Source organism: Megascapheus bottae, chromosome 14, assembly GCF_031878675.1.
Source record: "Megascapheus bottae isolate mThoBot1 chromosome 14, mThoBot2.hap1, whole genome shotgun sequence".
In the NCBI taxonomy this organism is placed as follows: Eukaryota; Metazoa; Chordata; class Mammalia; order Rodentia; family Geomyidae; genus Megascapheus; species Megascapheus bottae.
The window spans coordinates 51,552,592-51,570,369 of NC_143522.1; the positions used below are offsets into that span (position 1 = coordinate 51,552,592).

The following is a 17,778-nucleotide window of genomic DNA, read 5'->3' on the forward strand; positions in this document are numbered from 1 at the left end:
CTACCAGTTCTTTTTACACAATATCTTCAATCTGTGTTGCTATACTTCTATATTTCTAGAGACATGGCTTGCTACCCAAGCCAGGATACTAGTGAGGATAATTTTATAAGGTACCCACTCTCCCAAGTCTGTAATTCTTTTTGATAAAGTGATATTGCCTAAATTATTACTTTGAATGCTTATATAATTCTTTGATACTTGATATGGTGGTTCCAAAATTCAAATGAAGTCTAAATGGTTAAAAAATCCGGGTACAGAATTGTACTCATTCCCTGATTTAACTGTAACACCTTTGTATATACCTTCACAACAATTTTGAAAGTGTTGTGGAAAAATTTATTCTCCTATATATCAAATAAGGTGAATTAGATGAACGTACTTGGAACTAGCAAATTATAACTGGGCCACTTGATAGCTGATTGAGAAAATGTAAGTCAGACATAAAACAAATCACATGTACTACAAGGACACAGTAACAAGGGGGGAAGAACTGATAGTTTGAGACAGTTTTTTGATATTGCTAAATCAACTCAAAAGACACCTGAAAAGTTGACTTCTTTTTTTTAATTTTTAAAAATATTTTTAATTAAAGAATTTAACATTGAGTTTTACATAGTATTTCAAATGTCGTTCAAGCAATTTTTTAGAAGCTAGAAAAAATACTGCCTTCCCTATGGTATCCACCACTCTGATTGCAAACTCACAGAAAAATATAAAGATGCTTTAAAAGAATAAGGTAATATATTCTTTATAGGAAACTGTTCAAGCCAATCCTTTTGTTGGTGGATGGCTTTTCCTGGATGTGTGGAACTGGAGATACACATTGATCTCACCTAAACCGTGGGCATAGGAGAGAATGGGAAGAAAGACCACACCTGGAGTGCCTGTGCGGGACCATCTCATTGCAAGGGAGGCTGAGACGTGTAGTTAATCCAGTGTCCAAGCTGACAAAGTAATTATAGTGGACACTACTGTAATTCTTATGCCTGAGAGAGCAAACATAGATCAAAGAGTGGAGCAGTTACTAGAACATTCCAGTATTCAGGAAGAAAAGCATGCTGGTCTATGGTACAGCACTTGGACACAAGAGGAACTTGGAGTTATGAAGTCATTAATTTAAATGAAAAAAGAAGTCAAAAGGAGCAGAGAGATGTTCCAGAAAGAAACAAATTGGGTAATTGTACTTGCAAGCATATCAGATGTGGGGAAGGCCAGAAATAAGCAAGCGTTCACCTCAAATAATATTGAGCACAAACCAGTGACGAGTACTCTACAACAGGCATTTTGGAGGACACAAACAATATATGCTCTTTCCTCTGCCAAATCTTGTAGATTTAAGCTGCATGCTACAGAATATGTGGTAGGGTCAGTCATGTTGACAGGATACCCAAACATGGAAATGTGAAGAGAGAGAGACCCCCAGCTTTCAGAAATACTCTGAGAAGCACAGTGAGCACTGACAGCCATTCTGAAGGTGTGTGTGTCATACAAAACAAAAACAAAAACAAACCGAAACAGGAAAGGAAGACTGAGAGAAACACATTGTGATTGTGGTTATGTATAATTGTGTGTTTTCCAAACAGAGTGTCTATTAAAGGAGATAGAAAATCTGCTTGTAAATGAAGCACCAGGGGAGAAACTTCACCGGGGTCATTTTGGTAACAGCAAAATCTAGTAATCCTGTGTCTTACCACCTACCAAAGCAGAGTAAATCCCTAGCACCTCCTGGGGTCTGGAATCACAACAAGATTGGTCAAAAGAACCATTCCTCAGTTCCAAGTGAGTCCCTTTACTAACAAAGCCCTTGCAATAGAAAACTTTGTCAAAGATTGCAAAGTGCTGCCTTTACCTTACCACAGATAATAAGTCAAGTGTGTGATTCTGGCCTCACCAAGATATTGCAAGAGTTTTAAGAGAAGAAAATATACCCTTCATATTGAACGGATAGACAGTGTACTTTTTTCCTCCCATGCTCATGATTTTTCTATGAGCTGTAACAAGACTCTAGGATCTAGAATATAGCTGAAAATTAGAGACGGCTAGGTGCTCATGGGAAAGATCAACCCCTGATCCATGCATTGCTCACTCTGGATTGAAGTGTAAAAACATTTACTCCTATGGAAAACACAACTTCTCTCCAAACTGTGGTTATTTAATAAACTCAGGGGGAAGACTGGTTGACTTTCTGAGTAAAATATGTCAGCAATGAAACATTATAATATTCAATAACTACATTAGTAATTCTGAATTCCCCCTTCCATGCTGAAGGAGCCATGAGAGAAGAAAACCAGTCTGCCACCACCGATTTCATCCTCCCGGGAGTGCCTGGACAGCAGCCCCAGGAAGACATCTTCCTCCCCCTCTTCCTCTTCATTTACCCCTTCACGCTGGGTGGAAACCTGCTCATCATCCTGGCCATTCTCCCTGACGTTCGCCTGCACACCCCATGTACTTCTTCCTTGTCAACCTCTCTCTGGCTGACATCTTCTTCTCCTCTGTCACCGTCCTCAAAACCTTGGCCAACCATCTCATGGGTAGCAAAGCCATCTCCTTTGCTGGATGTCTCACACCGATGGATTTCATGATCGGCTTGGCTAACACAGACAGCTGTATCTTGGCAGCAATGGCCATTGATCGAGCTGTGGCTATCAGCTGTCCTCTTTATTGCACCACCATTATGAGACCCCGTTCTTGTGCCCTGATGATTGTTGGGTCTTGGATAGTTGCAATCTTCAATTCCTTCCCCCACACTCTGTTTACAGCTAGTCTTTCTTTCTGTGGCAAGAAGGAGGTAGCCAACTTCTACTGTGACATTGCCCCTTTGCTGAAGCTGTCCTGCTCTGATATCTGCTTTAATGTGAAGAAGATGTACCTTGGGGTTGGAGTTTTCTCATTGCCATTTCTGTGTGTCGTTGTCTCCCATGTTCGGGTGTTTGCCACTGTCTTACGGGTTCCATCCACAAAGGGCATACTCAAAGCCTTCTCCACCTGTGGCTCCCACCTCACTGTGGTTTCTTTGTATTATGGGACAGTCATGGGTATGTATTTCTGACCTCTGACCAGATACAGCCTGAAGGATGCAGTGGTTACTGTGATGTACACGGCTGTGACCCCAATGTTAAATCCTTTCATCTACAGTCTGAAAACAGGGACATGAAGGACGCTCTGGGGAAGTCTTCTGCACAAGTTCTTCATCCATGATGTGAGATCATGCACTGAGTGCTCGGGTCCAGGTTAGGACAGACTTGAAAATTCAAGTTCACTGCTACACTCTACAGGATGCTGACGCTCACCTTAACAGCCTCTAATTTATTTATTTTCCATTCATTTTCTTGGTATTATTATCTTTAAGTAGTTGTGCAAAGGAGTTGCCATTTAACAACAGAATTGATGAATGTAATATATCTTCATCAGTGTCATCTTTTGGACACTCTCACCCATCCTTCTCTTAAGTTCACTTCATTCTTAATTTTGTAGGATATGTACTGACCTCTTCTTTTTCTATATTTTTATTGTAATTAATAGAAGGGTTACATGATATTTTCCAGATAGAAGGTGCATTAATTCACATACATTGATACTTATACTGACTAATTCAAATGGGAAACTTGAAAGATAAAATGTGAAGCAAATACAAAATTTCAAGATTTTTAAACAATCTTGAAGTAAACCAGCCTTTGGTAGCCTAACTGAAAATTCAGAAAGTGTAATAAAGGTGAACACATTTGAATAAGCAGACTGGAGGATGACATACCGGTAAACAGTTTTATATAAAAATTCCATTAAAAAGTGAAAAGCCAATTGCCAAAAACATTGTGAAACTTGGCACAAGTAGGACTTCAACACGTATGAGGTTTCATAAGCAAATTAAACTAATTTCTCAACAAAATTCAACTATTAACATAACCACAAATACAAATAGTGTGTTTGCTATGTTCTAGGCTGTGTTATATCAACTTATATATAACATGAAATCACACCACACACCTGAAAATCTGTTCTTGTAGCCTACATGAACATGTAAACAGAAAGAATACACTCTTTCATTACAGATATGCTAATATATTTTAAAGTGAACAGTTAAAATCCTAGTTTCAAAAATTATTCAGAAATTAAATTTATGGTATCCCAAATGCACATATTTATGTACATGCTACAGTAAGATAACAATAAAATGTTTATAATGGAATATATTTACCAAGGACTGGGGAAAGGACACTGTCAGATTTGTTTCATAGGAAATGCCCTCATATTCAGTCATAGTTTTATATTTCTGACTTGAAATTATGTCAAATCTAAATTGATAAAACAGATTACCAACAATAGGCCTTTTAACCTGAAATGCTGTGACTATTCTATTTGGAAAAGCAGCAAGCCACAGAATGGAATGTACACATTGAAGTATGACTGGTGGGTATTAGTGTGTGTGTGTGTGTGTGTGTGTGTGTGTGTGTGTGTGTGTGTGTGAATGTGAGTTTAATGAGAACAAGTGTTCTAGGGTGAGAACTCTGGTTCAGGAGATAAATGTGTATTTGTGTAATGTAACATACAATGACATGCATGATAACTGCCCTTCCACACACACCACACTGGGACTTTCACAAGCTCTTCTGTTCTTTTTTCCTAAGATCTATTCAAACTGTGTAACTGAGTTTGGATCATCCTGGTACACTGGCTGTCACCATGGAAGGAAAAGAAGAAAAATTGTTTAATTTATTTCCTAGCTAATGTTCCCAAGCCTCTAGACATTACAAAACTTCCTGTTTCTAACACTATTTCCATCTCCCAGCCCAAGATTTCCACGTTTCCTTCTTGCATGATTTCATCAGTTAAATTCTTGTATATTTCAGAAGGAAACCACATTCATGAGACCTACCATTAGCCTTGAACTCTTATCCGGCCTGTGGTGGCAGCTTTAAAGCTCACTCAAATGCTCATGGGAGCAGGAAAAGTATAAAGAGGACAAGATTTTTCTCATTGCTATTTCACACCTCTTATGCTCTGTGCCTACCAAGACTGAAAATCCCCTCCCATCCTGCTTCTTAACAGTAAAATGAAGGCAGGTCTGGCAGGTGCACGTGTGGCCACTAGGGGACAGTACCTCCATTCTACTCCTTCCTTGTGCCTTGGATTTCAAAAGCAGGAGGGGCATTTGACTGGCTGAGCTGTCTGCTCAGCTGTCTATTCTTAGGTCTTATAAGACCTAAGAGGTGGAAGTCACAGCTTGAGAAGAGAAGGTTTGCCTCAAGACTGGGAGATCAGATGGAGAGTGTGTTGCAGTGCACATTGCTGCTCTTGTGGCTTCAGCTTGGCTGTAAGTGAGAGGTGTGGAGATGAGAGCTTCAGCTAGGGTTCATCCAAGCTGAGGAGTGGAGGGAGGTGTTCAGTCCCGGCTCATCCCAGATCTTCTCTGGAAGATGTTCAAAGCTCTGAACCAAAGACGTTCTGATTTTGTTCTCCTGAACAGGGCTACAGGGGAAAGATGAGGTGCAGCAGAGTCCTGACACCCTGAGCCTCCAGGAGGGAGGCAGTGGCAGCCTCAACTGCAGTTACACCACTGGCAACTTCAGAGGACTCCTGTGGTACAGGCAAGACCCTGGGAAAGGCCCTGCACTCCTCTTCAGCCTGTATTCAGTTGGGGATGAAAAGCAGAAAGACAGACTGAGAGCCACATTATCAAAACAAGGAAGCTCTCTGCACATCACCACCGCTAACCCTGAAGACTCAGTCACTTACCTTTGTGCTCTGGATACACAGTGCTCCCCAGAAACCAGCTGCCTGCAACAAAATCCTGCACAGACAGAGTTGTCTTTGCTGCTTTCCTCATGAAAGGGATATTTATTTACCATCCAAAGTTGTTACAACTCCTTCCGTGCAGGTCTTAAATTGTGCTTTGTCCATGTTCATGCTCAGTGTGATGTTTTCAGTTGACCAGAGCTTTCCACTCATGATTTCCAGGGATAATTGGGTGTAGAGAGTCATGGGGTTCACTTGTAAAGGGAATGTGCAGGTGCACACAATTCCCTAGGAAATGGTTGTTACTCTATCGTGCCTACATAATGATATCAACAACTTTTCTATTTTAGCAATGTCCCCTACAGGCCAACATGGCCACCATCCCTCAATCAAAATTATCTAAAGCGTAGAATCGCATAGAACCCTACCTTTCACTTCCTCAAGTCCACGTCTCCAGCTGCACTTGAATCTGGCCTCTCTTAGTATCTGTCCTTTGGAAGGATATTCAAATTATTTAATGAACATCCTTCAATAGTACTTTTAAAAATAGGTACAAATACAACATATTAGAAAATATGAGTATTTTCAAGTGAGGTAGTGTGAGTATGTGTACAGAGGGGAGGCCAGGGTCACAATTGCTCCCTGATTCCTATGAATGGCGAAGAGATGACAACCCAGCTTAGGCTGACACTGCAGCTGCTGCTTGAGTTCAGCAGGATAGACTGCTGGCCCGCTGATATGTCATTCTTGATCTAGAACACACAGAATTATCTCTCATCCTTTTCTTTTTCTGACAGTTTTGATTTTCCCTTTCTATGAAGTAGACTTCTTACTTTCACTCCAAACACCAAAATCAGTGATTGCACAATTGCATCCTCTCGATTTCCTTCTACTTAATCACATCCAATGTTTTTCTCTGGAAAAGAAAAGGGAAAGCAGGACAAAGACTTTATATTCATGACATTTACAGAGACCCGAGGTGTTGAGCATCATGAACTACTGTTCAGTCTAGCCATGAGCTCAAGTAATTGGTTGGTATCCTGAGCAAGTAGAACCCTATTCCTCCTAAAATGGACCCAGATGCATCAAGCAGACTCCAGTGTCAATACTTTTCTGATAAGGAGGCTACCAGAACAATCACACCAACCATGGTGATGTATAGCTGTGGTCAGTGGAGAGGAAGAAGCAGCACGCCTTCCATTACACAACATGGTAGTATGTATGCTTTACTCCTGCTGTTCAACTAAAACTCCTAGGCACAAGGTCAATGTAGCACCTGAGTGTAAGGTCTGCCAAAAGGAAACTCCGCACAGTTCAGGAGAAGAGGGTTTATTGTGTGAGGAAAGAGCAGACTCCTGCCGCCAAAGATGGAGTTGTGCGAGCAAGAGAGCTTAGTGTGGGAAGTGAGAGGTTATCTAGGGGGAGGGGAATAGACACAGCGGAAGTGGATGTGACCTCAGAGGATGGGGAAATACCTCAGTGGGGACCTCCCACTGCCCCCAGACATGCCAGTTGCCAGGGTTACAGGTGCTGGGCGGGGATTTTCAGAGTGGAGTGGGAGCGAGCCAAGGGAAGAAGTCATTTCTTCCAGTCAGACCTAACACTGAGAATATGTGAAAATGATTTTCCATAAATCAGCCTGATGGTGGTGGTGGTGGTACAATTACCTGGAATCCTAGCTCCTCGGGAGGCTGAGAGCTGAGGATCATGATTCAAAGTCAAACAGGACAGGAAAAATCCATGATATTCTTGTGCCAAATTAGCCTACATGAAGACAAAAGTGGAGATGTGACTCAAGTTGTAGCATCCTCCTTTAGGCAAATATCAAAGGAACAGTTTTAACCTCAGTACTGCTCCACACATGCACTCAAACAGTCACACACACACACACACACACACACACACACACACACACACACACCCCACACAATCTCCAAAATGTAGAGAACAGAGGCCAGTAATATTGAGGATCTTGGGACCTGAATAATAATAACAGCCTAATAAGATTCCTGAATATTTTCTTGCCTTCCACAACCAAAATGGACCCTGGAGAAGTCTGTAACCAGGAAATGACAATGAATTTCCACCCCAGGTTCACACAATTCTTTTTTTTTTTGCCAGTCCTGGGCTTAAGTTCAGGACCTGAGCACTGTCCTTGGACTTTCTCAAGGCTAGAGCTCTACCACTTGAGCCTCAGCACCACTTCCGGCTTTTTCTAAGTATGTGGTACCGAGGAATCGAAACTGTGTCCTCGTGCATGCTAGGCAAGCACTCTACCACTAGGCCAAACTCCCGGCCCCCACACAATTCTTTTTATCTGAAGCCAAAACCCCATGAAAAGAACAACCCAACAGGACAGAAAACATTAAGTCAGTGGACACCACTGTGAATTTCACCCTAAAAGCGAGGCTACAACTGTATCACAGTAACCAAGGGAACACTTGAGAGAAGAGAAAGGGAACCAAACTTTGGACAAAAACAGATGCTCTGTCTTTGGTGTTGCTCATCTTCCCATCAATGCTGACTCTGTAACAGCAGCAATCATTGCACTGTGGGTTTCTGCCTCACAGTCATCATAAGTAGAGACACCGCACACTCATGGTAGACGTGACAATGTTCACAGTGGATATGCTGGAGCATCAGCCCCAGTATTCAGCAATCAATTAATAGATGAAGAAAATGTAGTATTTGATGACAAGGAAGTTTTATTCAGGTAAAAGAAAACTGATACTATGCGATGGAAGAATCATGTGTAGATCTAGAGATTATTATTTCAAGGAAATAATCTAGACTGAGGACAGTGAGTGTTTCCTCTAACATGTACAAATTAGAGGAACCAGAGGCATTGCAAGTTGGAGGTGAACTACACGGGGAAAAGAAGGAATAAGTACTGTGCTATGAAATAATCAAAGTCCATTATAGCATGTGTGAGCAAATCACCATAAGAGCCATTATTTTTCAAAATTAAGAAACACTGCCAAGCAATGAAAAAAAAATATTGCCCAGGCTGCGAACAACAACCATTTCTGCTAAGGACATGATGAGCCATTTTGTGTTTAAAAGACTTCTACATTTCAGGAAATAGTGCTAAAAATTAGGCAAGAGGAATGACTTGAAGGTGCCTTAATTGACATAAAGAAGATCTCTACAATGGGAAATGCTGCTCGCTAGTTTTGCTTTTAACATTTCTTGAAAAGAGCTTGCCTTTAGAAGATTTGTTTGCTCAGTGGAGACCACAGGAGGGCAGAGTCTATCCAGGGCCCAGAAAGAAACCTCTCAAGTGCTCTTCAGAGAGAGCAGGGGAGGAGTTGGTTGGTGCAGCAGGGGTGAGGAGAAGACTCTTCTGCTAGTTGGCAGACAGTTCCTGTTACATTTTCTAAAGCACAGTGCTGAGATTTGCTCTCTTGTACGACTGGTGTCATTCTCCCTCAGTGAAGGATGCGATCCTTGAGTGTCTTCCTGGTGATTCCGTGGCTGCACATGAGTGGTGAGTTGGCATTCCTATGGGAACAAGAAGCTCAGTGATGGGCGTGGTCTGTGTGGTCTGTCTCAAGCCTGCGAGGGGAAACAGGAAGGTTCTCACTCTTTCACGAAGGGAGCATAGGGGAGGCATTTAAAAGGGAATTTACATTCTGTAGACAAAGCATCCACTCCCCACCACTGTCTTTGGCCTGATCTTTGTCTTTCTGCACAGGGGTGAGCAGCCAACAGAAGAAGGTGGAGCAGCACCCAGAGTTCCTCAGTGTTCCAGAGGGAGCCACCGCCTCTCTCAACTGCACTTACAAGGACAGTGCTTCTCAGTATTTCGGGTGGTACAGACAGTATTCTGGGAAGAGCCCTGAGCTGCTGGTGTCTACATTCTCCAGTGGTGATAAAGAAGAAGGAAGATTCAGAGTGCATCTCAATACAGCCAGCCTTTATCTTTCCCTGCACATCAGAGACTCCCAGCTCAGTGACTCAGCCACCTACCTGTGTGCAGTGAGCCCACAGTGCTCCCCAAACACCTGCAGCCTGCACCAAAACCTAGGGGAAACCAGCAAAGACTGAAATGGAGCACAGACCCCAAAGCAGAGCAATTCTCTGGGCTCCAGATGACATGGGAGTAAAGAACAATAGCATAGAAGGTTTAATTGATTGAATATTTTTCTCTAAGAAATGATAAAATTTTCTTTTGTAAATTATTAATCTGATTGAAATTGATTCCAGCATTCTCTTAATATTAAAATTCAAAATTTTTATTAAGGAATGTCCAAAAGGTCCATTTAATGTCTAAATCTTGTGAAATATAAATACAATACCCAAACAACTGTCACTTAAATAATGCTAGAAAAAAAATCCCTAAGAGTGTTCTTCCTCTCACTTATTAAGGAGTTTGTTAATATTGATAAATATTAATGTTAATGTCTAAACCCTATTTTTATATCATAGCTCTCACCTGCAGAATATCCCACTTTATGTATCTAAATTGTTACATTTAATGATATAAAATGTCCAAGTTTTTAATCTTGCTCTTAGTTGTACCAGAAGTACTTTATAGGAACAGAAGATAAATACTCAACACACAAATCCAGTGAATAATTCACTGTAGGTTTTGGCAGCAGGGAGGTTCCCTATTTGTTGACAGGCATCACACTCTCACTTAGATTTTTCTCTCTCAGCTGATACATACCATTCCAACACACTTTCAGTTCTTGACTTATTACTAAATTTAAAGTCAAGAGGCTCTTGGATTAGTCATTCCAAGCTGGCTTCAAATCCTGATCTTCTATTATCAATCCTATGAGTGGCTAGATTACAGGTGTAAAGTACCAGAGCCTCTTTTGAATATAGTTTCTAATAAGAAACCAACTCATTATCTCACTTATGTAAATCCAAACCCTCTGTATATCACTTGAATAATAATAATGAATTTTTAAATTTTTATGTATAAACCAGGCATGGTGGCTCATGCCTATCAACCTAGCTTCTCAGGAGGCTGAGATCTGAGGATCAAAGTTCAAAGCAAGCCTGGGCACAAAAATCCATAAGACTCTTATCTCCAATGAATTGCTAAAAACAGAAGTGGCACTATGGATTTAGTGTAGATCACCAGTCTTGATATGAAGAGCTCCAGGACAGTGCCCAGGTCCAGATATCAAGACCCACAACTGAAAAAAAAAAAGTTGTATGCGTATGATTCTATGTGATACATGTATATTACATGTCAGCATATAATTCCCAATTGTTTGTGATTTGACTCTCCTGATAGAATAACAAAATGTGTTCTTCAAATAGTATCAAAAGCAGTTCAGACAGAATTTGTGAGTTGCTTCATCCAGCAATTACTAATTTGTTGTGGAGATTCAAGAGTAATGTAGAATTCGGGCTTGTCAGGTACCGGAGGGAGGAGAAGGAAACGAGGGTGATAAGCTCTTACATGCTCTTTTCTCTGAAAAATCAGTCTTACTAAACCTATTTTCATATTTATGATAGTCAAGTTAAAGGGTTACATTCTTCTAATTTCATTTACTTGTTTTTAGAACTCCGTGAAGTAGACAATGATTTCGTTCTTGGTGAAAACTTCAGTTTAAATAAACGGTCATTTTGAACTTTGCCTATTCTGCTCTTATGGTAAATAAATGGGCTTTCTGCTACCAGGCATTGTGTCAGGCTATCCGTCCCCAAGGTGAGTCTGCAATGTCTACCTCAGAGAGCTTCCCCTTTCTTCCCTCCCCTCCAGAGGTGTGTGATCACAGAGGCATGACTGGGGGAGAGAGCCTAGAAAAGAAGAAAAATAGAAAACAAAGAGGGAAAAAATGAGAAAAGCCTGTCTGTGATCACCAAATGTGAAATCAGCCCAGCACTGGATCCAACCATACTGAGAGATCCCAGGTGAAAACCACAAGCCCATCTGTTCCTCCCCTCCCAGCCTTGTGCTCTGTCAGGACAGAGGGACTCACACTTTTTGTTACTTTTGTCTCAGCTTAGTGGAGGCAAGACAAGACATGTTTCTAACAGAATTAGTTTCCTTCTTAGAGGTCAAGTGATCTCTTTGGCACAGGCTCTGCCTGAGCTGTTTGTACTGTCCTGCTCTGGATCATGATCTCATGGCTTCCTGACAGCAAACATATGTCAAAGTTCAAGGTAGAGTGGTAGTTAAGTTTGTATGCTGGCCAAAGACGCCATCTGACTAAGGGACATTGAAGACTTCCAATCTTGTGTCTTTCTACAAAGAGTGCTTATATGTTTCTGGCCCATGGCTTCTTAATTTGCAATTCAAAATTCGGGAGAGCATTTTTCTTTCGGGACAAAGGTGAGAACCAGTGATGGTGGTAGGTGAAAATTTATAGACAGGATGCTTCTTTAAGATGTCATTAAGAACTCTGCTGAAAAGCTTAAGTTTATAAAAATTATGATCCCACAAGCTATATCCTGTATTCTATCGTGCTGAGGGAATATACCCGAATCCTCTATTTTAACACATTGAGTCCCTTAAAATTTTATATCCAAAATATAGCTCTTGTATCCACTCAAAGCCTACATTTAAGTGGTAATTAAGAATATACCCAAACTGATTGATTAGTTCCCAAATGATTTTTCTCTCAAGCAGCACATTTTAGCAAATATCCCATAGTTGACACTTGTTAGCTAACTTTCCACACAGAGGTCTTGGTGCTCTTAGATGTTAGTTCTGGTCCATAAGAGTCTCTTTGCAGAGTTTGCTATTCACATATATTACTGTTTGTTCCACTTACTGTGGAGGAAATCAATCTGCTAGCTGACTGCCATGCTGAGAGCCTCCTGCAGCCCGACCTTCACTGCAGTGTCAGCTCTGGCCTCTAGAGGGAGATGCTGCACAAGGTGAACTAGGCTGGAAGCCAACCAGACTGCAAAGCTTTGGAGGAAGAGCACTTGGCCTTGCTGGTGGAAGGGTTAAACTCACCAAGGGCTCTGCTCTGTCAGTCTCTGAGGCTGAACCTTTCCAGAACATTCCTGGCCACCTCACATCTGGGAAATGAAGCCTACCCTCATCCCAGCGCTCCTGACCTTGCTGATGCTGAGTGAGTAGTCACTTCTCATCCAGCCTTTCTGTGGTTTTCACATGGACTCATTTGGTTGTCTAGCAGCTACAGTGTCTATGATCTAGAACTGGTGTTTTTCAGGAGGAAATGGAGCCCAGGTCGTGACCCAGCCTGAGGACCGCCTCTCTGTCCTGGAAGGGGCCCCTGTGCACGTGAAGTGCAACTACTCCTATTCTGGTAGCCCTGTGCTCTTCTGGTACATCCAGCAGCCCGGACAAGGCCTCCAGCTGCTCCTGAGACACATCTCCCCAGGCGGGGCCAAAGGTTTCACGGCCACTCTCAATACGAGCCACAAGTCCTTCCACCTGCAGAAGGCCAGGGCTCAGGAAGAAGACTCTGCCACCTACTACTGTGCCCTGAGCCCACAGCAGCTGCTGTGGCAAGGAAAGCAGAGCACAAACCCCCAGACATATGTCAAGTGCTTCCTGCCAGCTGTCTGCCAGCTGTCTGTGGCAGCTTCCTGCCACTGTGGGTCTCAGATAGCCAGGGAGCCAAACTGCATGACCACTTCAAATGAATGTTCTCCATGACATGGGATAGCTTCCAACTGGGCTCTATCGGCCCACAAAAATTCTCACTTAGCATCACTTTTTGTGTTAAGTGTATTTACAGTTTTAGAAGTACCCAGTACAGTTTTGCCACAATATCTATATTGCATGGCACCGAAATGATTATTTTTGAGGCTAGAGTAGCCATGTAGACTTCAGAAGTGCTTTCTAGATGCCCTGTCCATATTACCACCCAACTGTACCCCTCTCTCCAGCAGCTTCTCCCCAGCTGACCACGCTGCTGGACTCTGCATCTGAGGTTTGCTCTAAGGCATGGATGGCATAGACCCCTGCAGTAGTCAGGGGCCAAGCTCAGGAAGAAAGGAAGTGATTTAAGGAGGCAACTTACAATGAAAATTGTTCTTATGAAGCGGGTTTGGCTACTGACTTGCCTGTGTTTTTATCACTTTGACCAAAATACCTAAGAAAGCCACTTAAAGGGGGATCATGTATTTCTGTACAGAGTTTATAAGTATCAGTCCATCCTGGAGGTAGAATTTGACAGTGCAGAGCTGCTTACATCATAGTGGCCAGGAAAGAAGAGGACAGGAGACAAGAGGGAGATGAGAGAGAGAAAAGGACAAAGTCACAGAGGGAGTATGCCTTATCCAGCAGCTTTTTCTCATTTGCCTTTTGGTGGGACTTTGATCTAGGCCCTAGCTACAAGACTGTGCCTTGAACCACCTATGTTGAGAACTATGTGCTTCCCCATTCCTCACACGGCCTCTTGTGTGTTAATGATCTCTTGTGTAATTCCATCCAATCTAGCTGCAATCAAGACTTTCTGTCACACCTATGTGTAGGTCAATTATCCTCTAAAGGATAAGGGAAGATAAACTAAATAAAATATTTCTTCTTCTGATATAAGACAGAGTAGGGAAGAGAAGAACGGCTTTGCACTAAGAAACTCTGGATCTGCTGCTACTGTGTTTCATACCTTGTTGGAAGTATGCAGCTGTAGCCCACTAGATCCTGCAACTTTGTTTGAAAAATACCTGGTCAAGGAGGAAACCTTGCCATACCTCTGCCAGAACAGTGACAGAACAGTGACAAAGGACAGCCACTGAACATACTCGGGTGCTTTTTAAAAAAGTCCTTGTGACCTCTGTAGGACTGTCAATACAGTCTTCTGTCATGGCTCCAGGTATGTCAAGCTCACCTGCAAGTGTAGGAAGCCAGGACCACAAAGACAAAGCTCGTCCTCCTGACAGTGTCTTTCCAACCTTGCTCACTGACACAGCTTCATAGCAGGCCAGGTGGCTGAGGGGAAAGGAACACAGGGTGGTTGTTCATCTGAGAATCTACTCTCTGATAACTGGTATTGCACAGCCCTGGCACACGTTTTATTATGACCTCTGAACACCTCTGCCCTTTCCCTATAGGAGCACAGGACACCTTAGATCGAGGGTCCTACCTCCAATCAAAGGCACATTGTGAGTTTCTGGGGCCTGGGACATCAGAATGTGAATGCTGTGGAAACACAACTCCAGGGGTAAGAAGGGTTCGCTGGGGTTTGTTTTTCTTGCAGTTCAGAGGATGCAGAGTACCAATTTTGCAGCCAGAACAGTCAACACAAGTTGAGATCCACTCATTCAATTTATGCTTACCTTCTTGTAAAGTATGGATGACAGATCTAAACAATACAGCGCTACCTTTCCAGACCTGGGAAAGAAAGGAAGTAGCATTACAGCAGCATCTGACAGCAATGCCTTGAGCCTGTAGTTGCTGCAGGACAAGGGCTCTGGTGCTGCAGTCAGGATTATGGTAAAGGTCCACAAGTGTTTTCACGAGTATTTCCAAACTGACTTTAGGATGTTCCTTGTGTAAATCAGAGGAAATGGAGGAAGACAGCACGAGGATCCACTGCTCCCAAACATTAACTCAGAAGTTACTTTGCAATAAAAGTTAGACTAAGAATTTCTTTTGGGGAGGATGGAGATGGCAAGGAAAAAGGACCAAAGACCTGCAGCTGCTGCACCGTCCTGTGACACAGCATGCCAGCCCCACCTGCAGGGCTGGAACTCAGAAGAGGCACAACTCAGAGGAGGGGTTCTCTCCTAGTATTTTTTTTTTGGTCTGCATATTATTAGGATACAGTTCCCTGCCCCTACTGGGGGTTCTGAGAGAAACCCAGTTCTTTTCTGCTTAATCCAATTGCAGCCCAGGTCTCTTTTCTATCCTTAGAAACTCTGATTTAATATAACGTAACAGTAGTGTAAGGCAAAAAGGAAATGTTTATGTTTTCACACAAGGAAATCAGAGATCTATTGTTAAAGACAGTAATTATTATACAGATCCTAAGAGTATTTCTCAAAGCTGTTCTGTCTCCAGCATTGTTCCTTTGTTGACCTCTTGCCTGACTTAATCTGCATCTGTTCTTATTGTAAACTTGAATCAGAGTTCATAAAGGCATCAGCTCTGCATTTCCCTTTGCAGAGCACATTCTCCCGGCAGAGTGCTGCGGCCACCACCAGAGGGCAGTGCCTCCACTTTCTCAGAAGCTCCTGGGTTTCAAACATCAGTGGGGTGTGTGTGGTGTGTGCAAGTGTGTGTTGAATATGGAAGAAAAGCAAATAAAGGCGCTTGTCTCTGGCTGGCTGTCAAGATAAAAAAAAAAGTATACTTTGTGTGGTGGAAGAACTAGACACCTTCTCAGGAGCAAGAGAAACTACACTTGTGCTTGAGGAGTCTGGCTCCATTTTAGGGTCCACAGCTGCATCTTCTGTGATCCTCAGAAGCGAGAAGGATGGAGAAATTCCTGAGAGTGTTCTTGGTGACACTGTGGCTTCCTCTGTCCAGTGAGTTGTGGTGTCTAGTAATGAGAACAGGGACATTAAATCTCAGAGGCCTCAGTGTTTAGGGTTTAGTCTTGTTGAATGTGGAATGTAGTATAAAAACGTTCTGAGTGAACCATTGATGTCTGGCTTGTGTTTCTTTCTAGCGGTGAGCAGCCAGCAAGAAGAGAAAGCTCAGGCCATCATCATTCAAGAGGGTGAAAATGCCACCGTGACCTGCAGTTACAAATCTACCTTAACTAACCTGCAGTGGTATAGACAGGATTCCGGCAGAGGCCCCACCATGCTCACTCTAATAAGGTCAAATGAGAGAGACAAAAGCAGTGGCCGCCTGAGAATCACCCTGGACACCTCGGCCAGAAGCAGTTCCCTGTCCATCTTGACTTCACAGCCTGCAGACACAGCTGTCTACTTCTGTGCCACAGATGCACAGTGTTCAGGTCGCAGCTGCAGCCCTGACTCTAACTTCTCCAGAGCCGCTGCTGGAGGACACAGCCATGGGGGAGCGGTGTCCTCTCTTCCCATGGAAAGATTCCATATGATTAGGTCTTGCTGACAACTGCAACCCGGTACAGGACAACAGCAGGAAACAAGGCTGGGAAACCGAGGTATGGGGAGATCTGAGGACCTGATGGGTGTCCTAGTATCTGACCCGAACATCCAATTCACAAGAGTTTTTATTGAGTTCAGAACAGGGTGAGGATTGACTACAGATAAGTATACAGACATGGGTGTCGATCTATCTTGTGGTGACAGCCATTAATAGGAAGTATGATTTGTTTACACAGAAATAATTGGATATGTAAAACAGACATCCATCTTATTTCCAAGGTCTTAAGTGTTTAGTTTTTGGCGGTTCTAATTTAAACTCATTCGGGGTAGTAACCTTTCCCTCTGTTGGCCTCCACCCCTTGATTTACTTGGTCTCAGTGCTCAGCTTTCACAGGGTACATGGAGCTGGCATTCCAAATCCTTTAACCCTTTCAGGTCTCACAGCTCAGCATCAGAGGTCTTCACAATTAGAAAATGGGAATCTTCTCCCATTGACCATTATTTGAAAGTACCTGATACTTTGCCCAGGGCTAGATTTTCGAAGGAAAATGAAATGCCAGGCTCAGATCTGTCCCTCCTGCTCTCTGACCCCAACTTCACCTCCAGTGCAGTGACTGCTCTGGCCTCGCTGGTTATGAAGGACAAGGATTCCTAAGGACCAAATGCTCTGTGGTTTCTACTCAGGTGTATTAGGACTAGGAGCCTGAACACGTGTGAGCATGAGGAAGGATTTCTCAGGACTGGAAGATGCCCTGTCTGTTCTGGGCATTCTCCAGGGCAAGGCAGGTCTTTGAAATGCTGAGGTTATCGTTACCTTCCTGCAGTTCTGGGGTCAGTGGACACATGAGGCTTCAGAGTGAGACGAGTGAGACAGATCTCAGGACACAGCCAGCCAGGTCTTTCACTTTACAATGAGGAATGGAGCCAGAGTGTAAGAATAGAGGCAGAGAGCTAAATATTGCAGTAATGGAAGCCAGTGATTTTGATCCTGACTATGTATTTCCAAGCCTGTAATTATTAGGAAAATGCAAAAGAAATTCAGAGCTTGGAATGTGACCTAAGGGTATAATGCTTGGCTAACAACAT

At 42.8% G+C, this 17,778-nt stretch overlaps 1 pseudogene and 1 gene segment (V, D, J or C); both read left to right on the forward strand.

The window, feature by feature from the left end:
* The first annotated feature begins 2,273 nt into the window (after positions 1–2,273).
* On the forward strand, positions 2,274–3,201 carry LOC150055259 (olfactory receptor 1A1-like; annotated as a pseudogene).
* Positions 3,202–9,145: 5,944 nt separating this feature from the next.
* LOC150055260 (T cell receptor alpha variable 12-2-like) lies at positions 9,146–9,856 on the forward strand. The segment is given in 2 exon segments: positions 9,146–9,223; positions 9,431–9,856. Coding segments are annotated over 2 exon segments (402 nt in total).
* Positions 9,857–17,778: the final 7,922 nt, after the last annotated feature.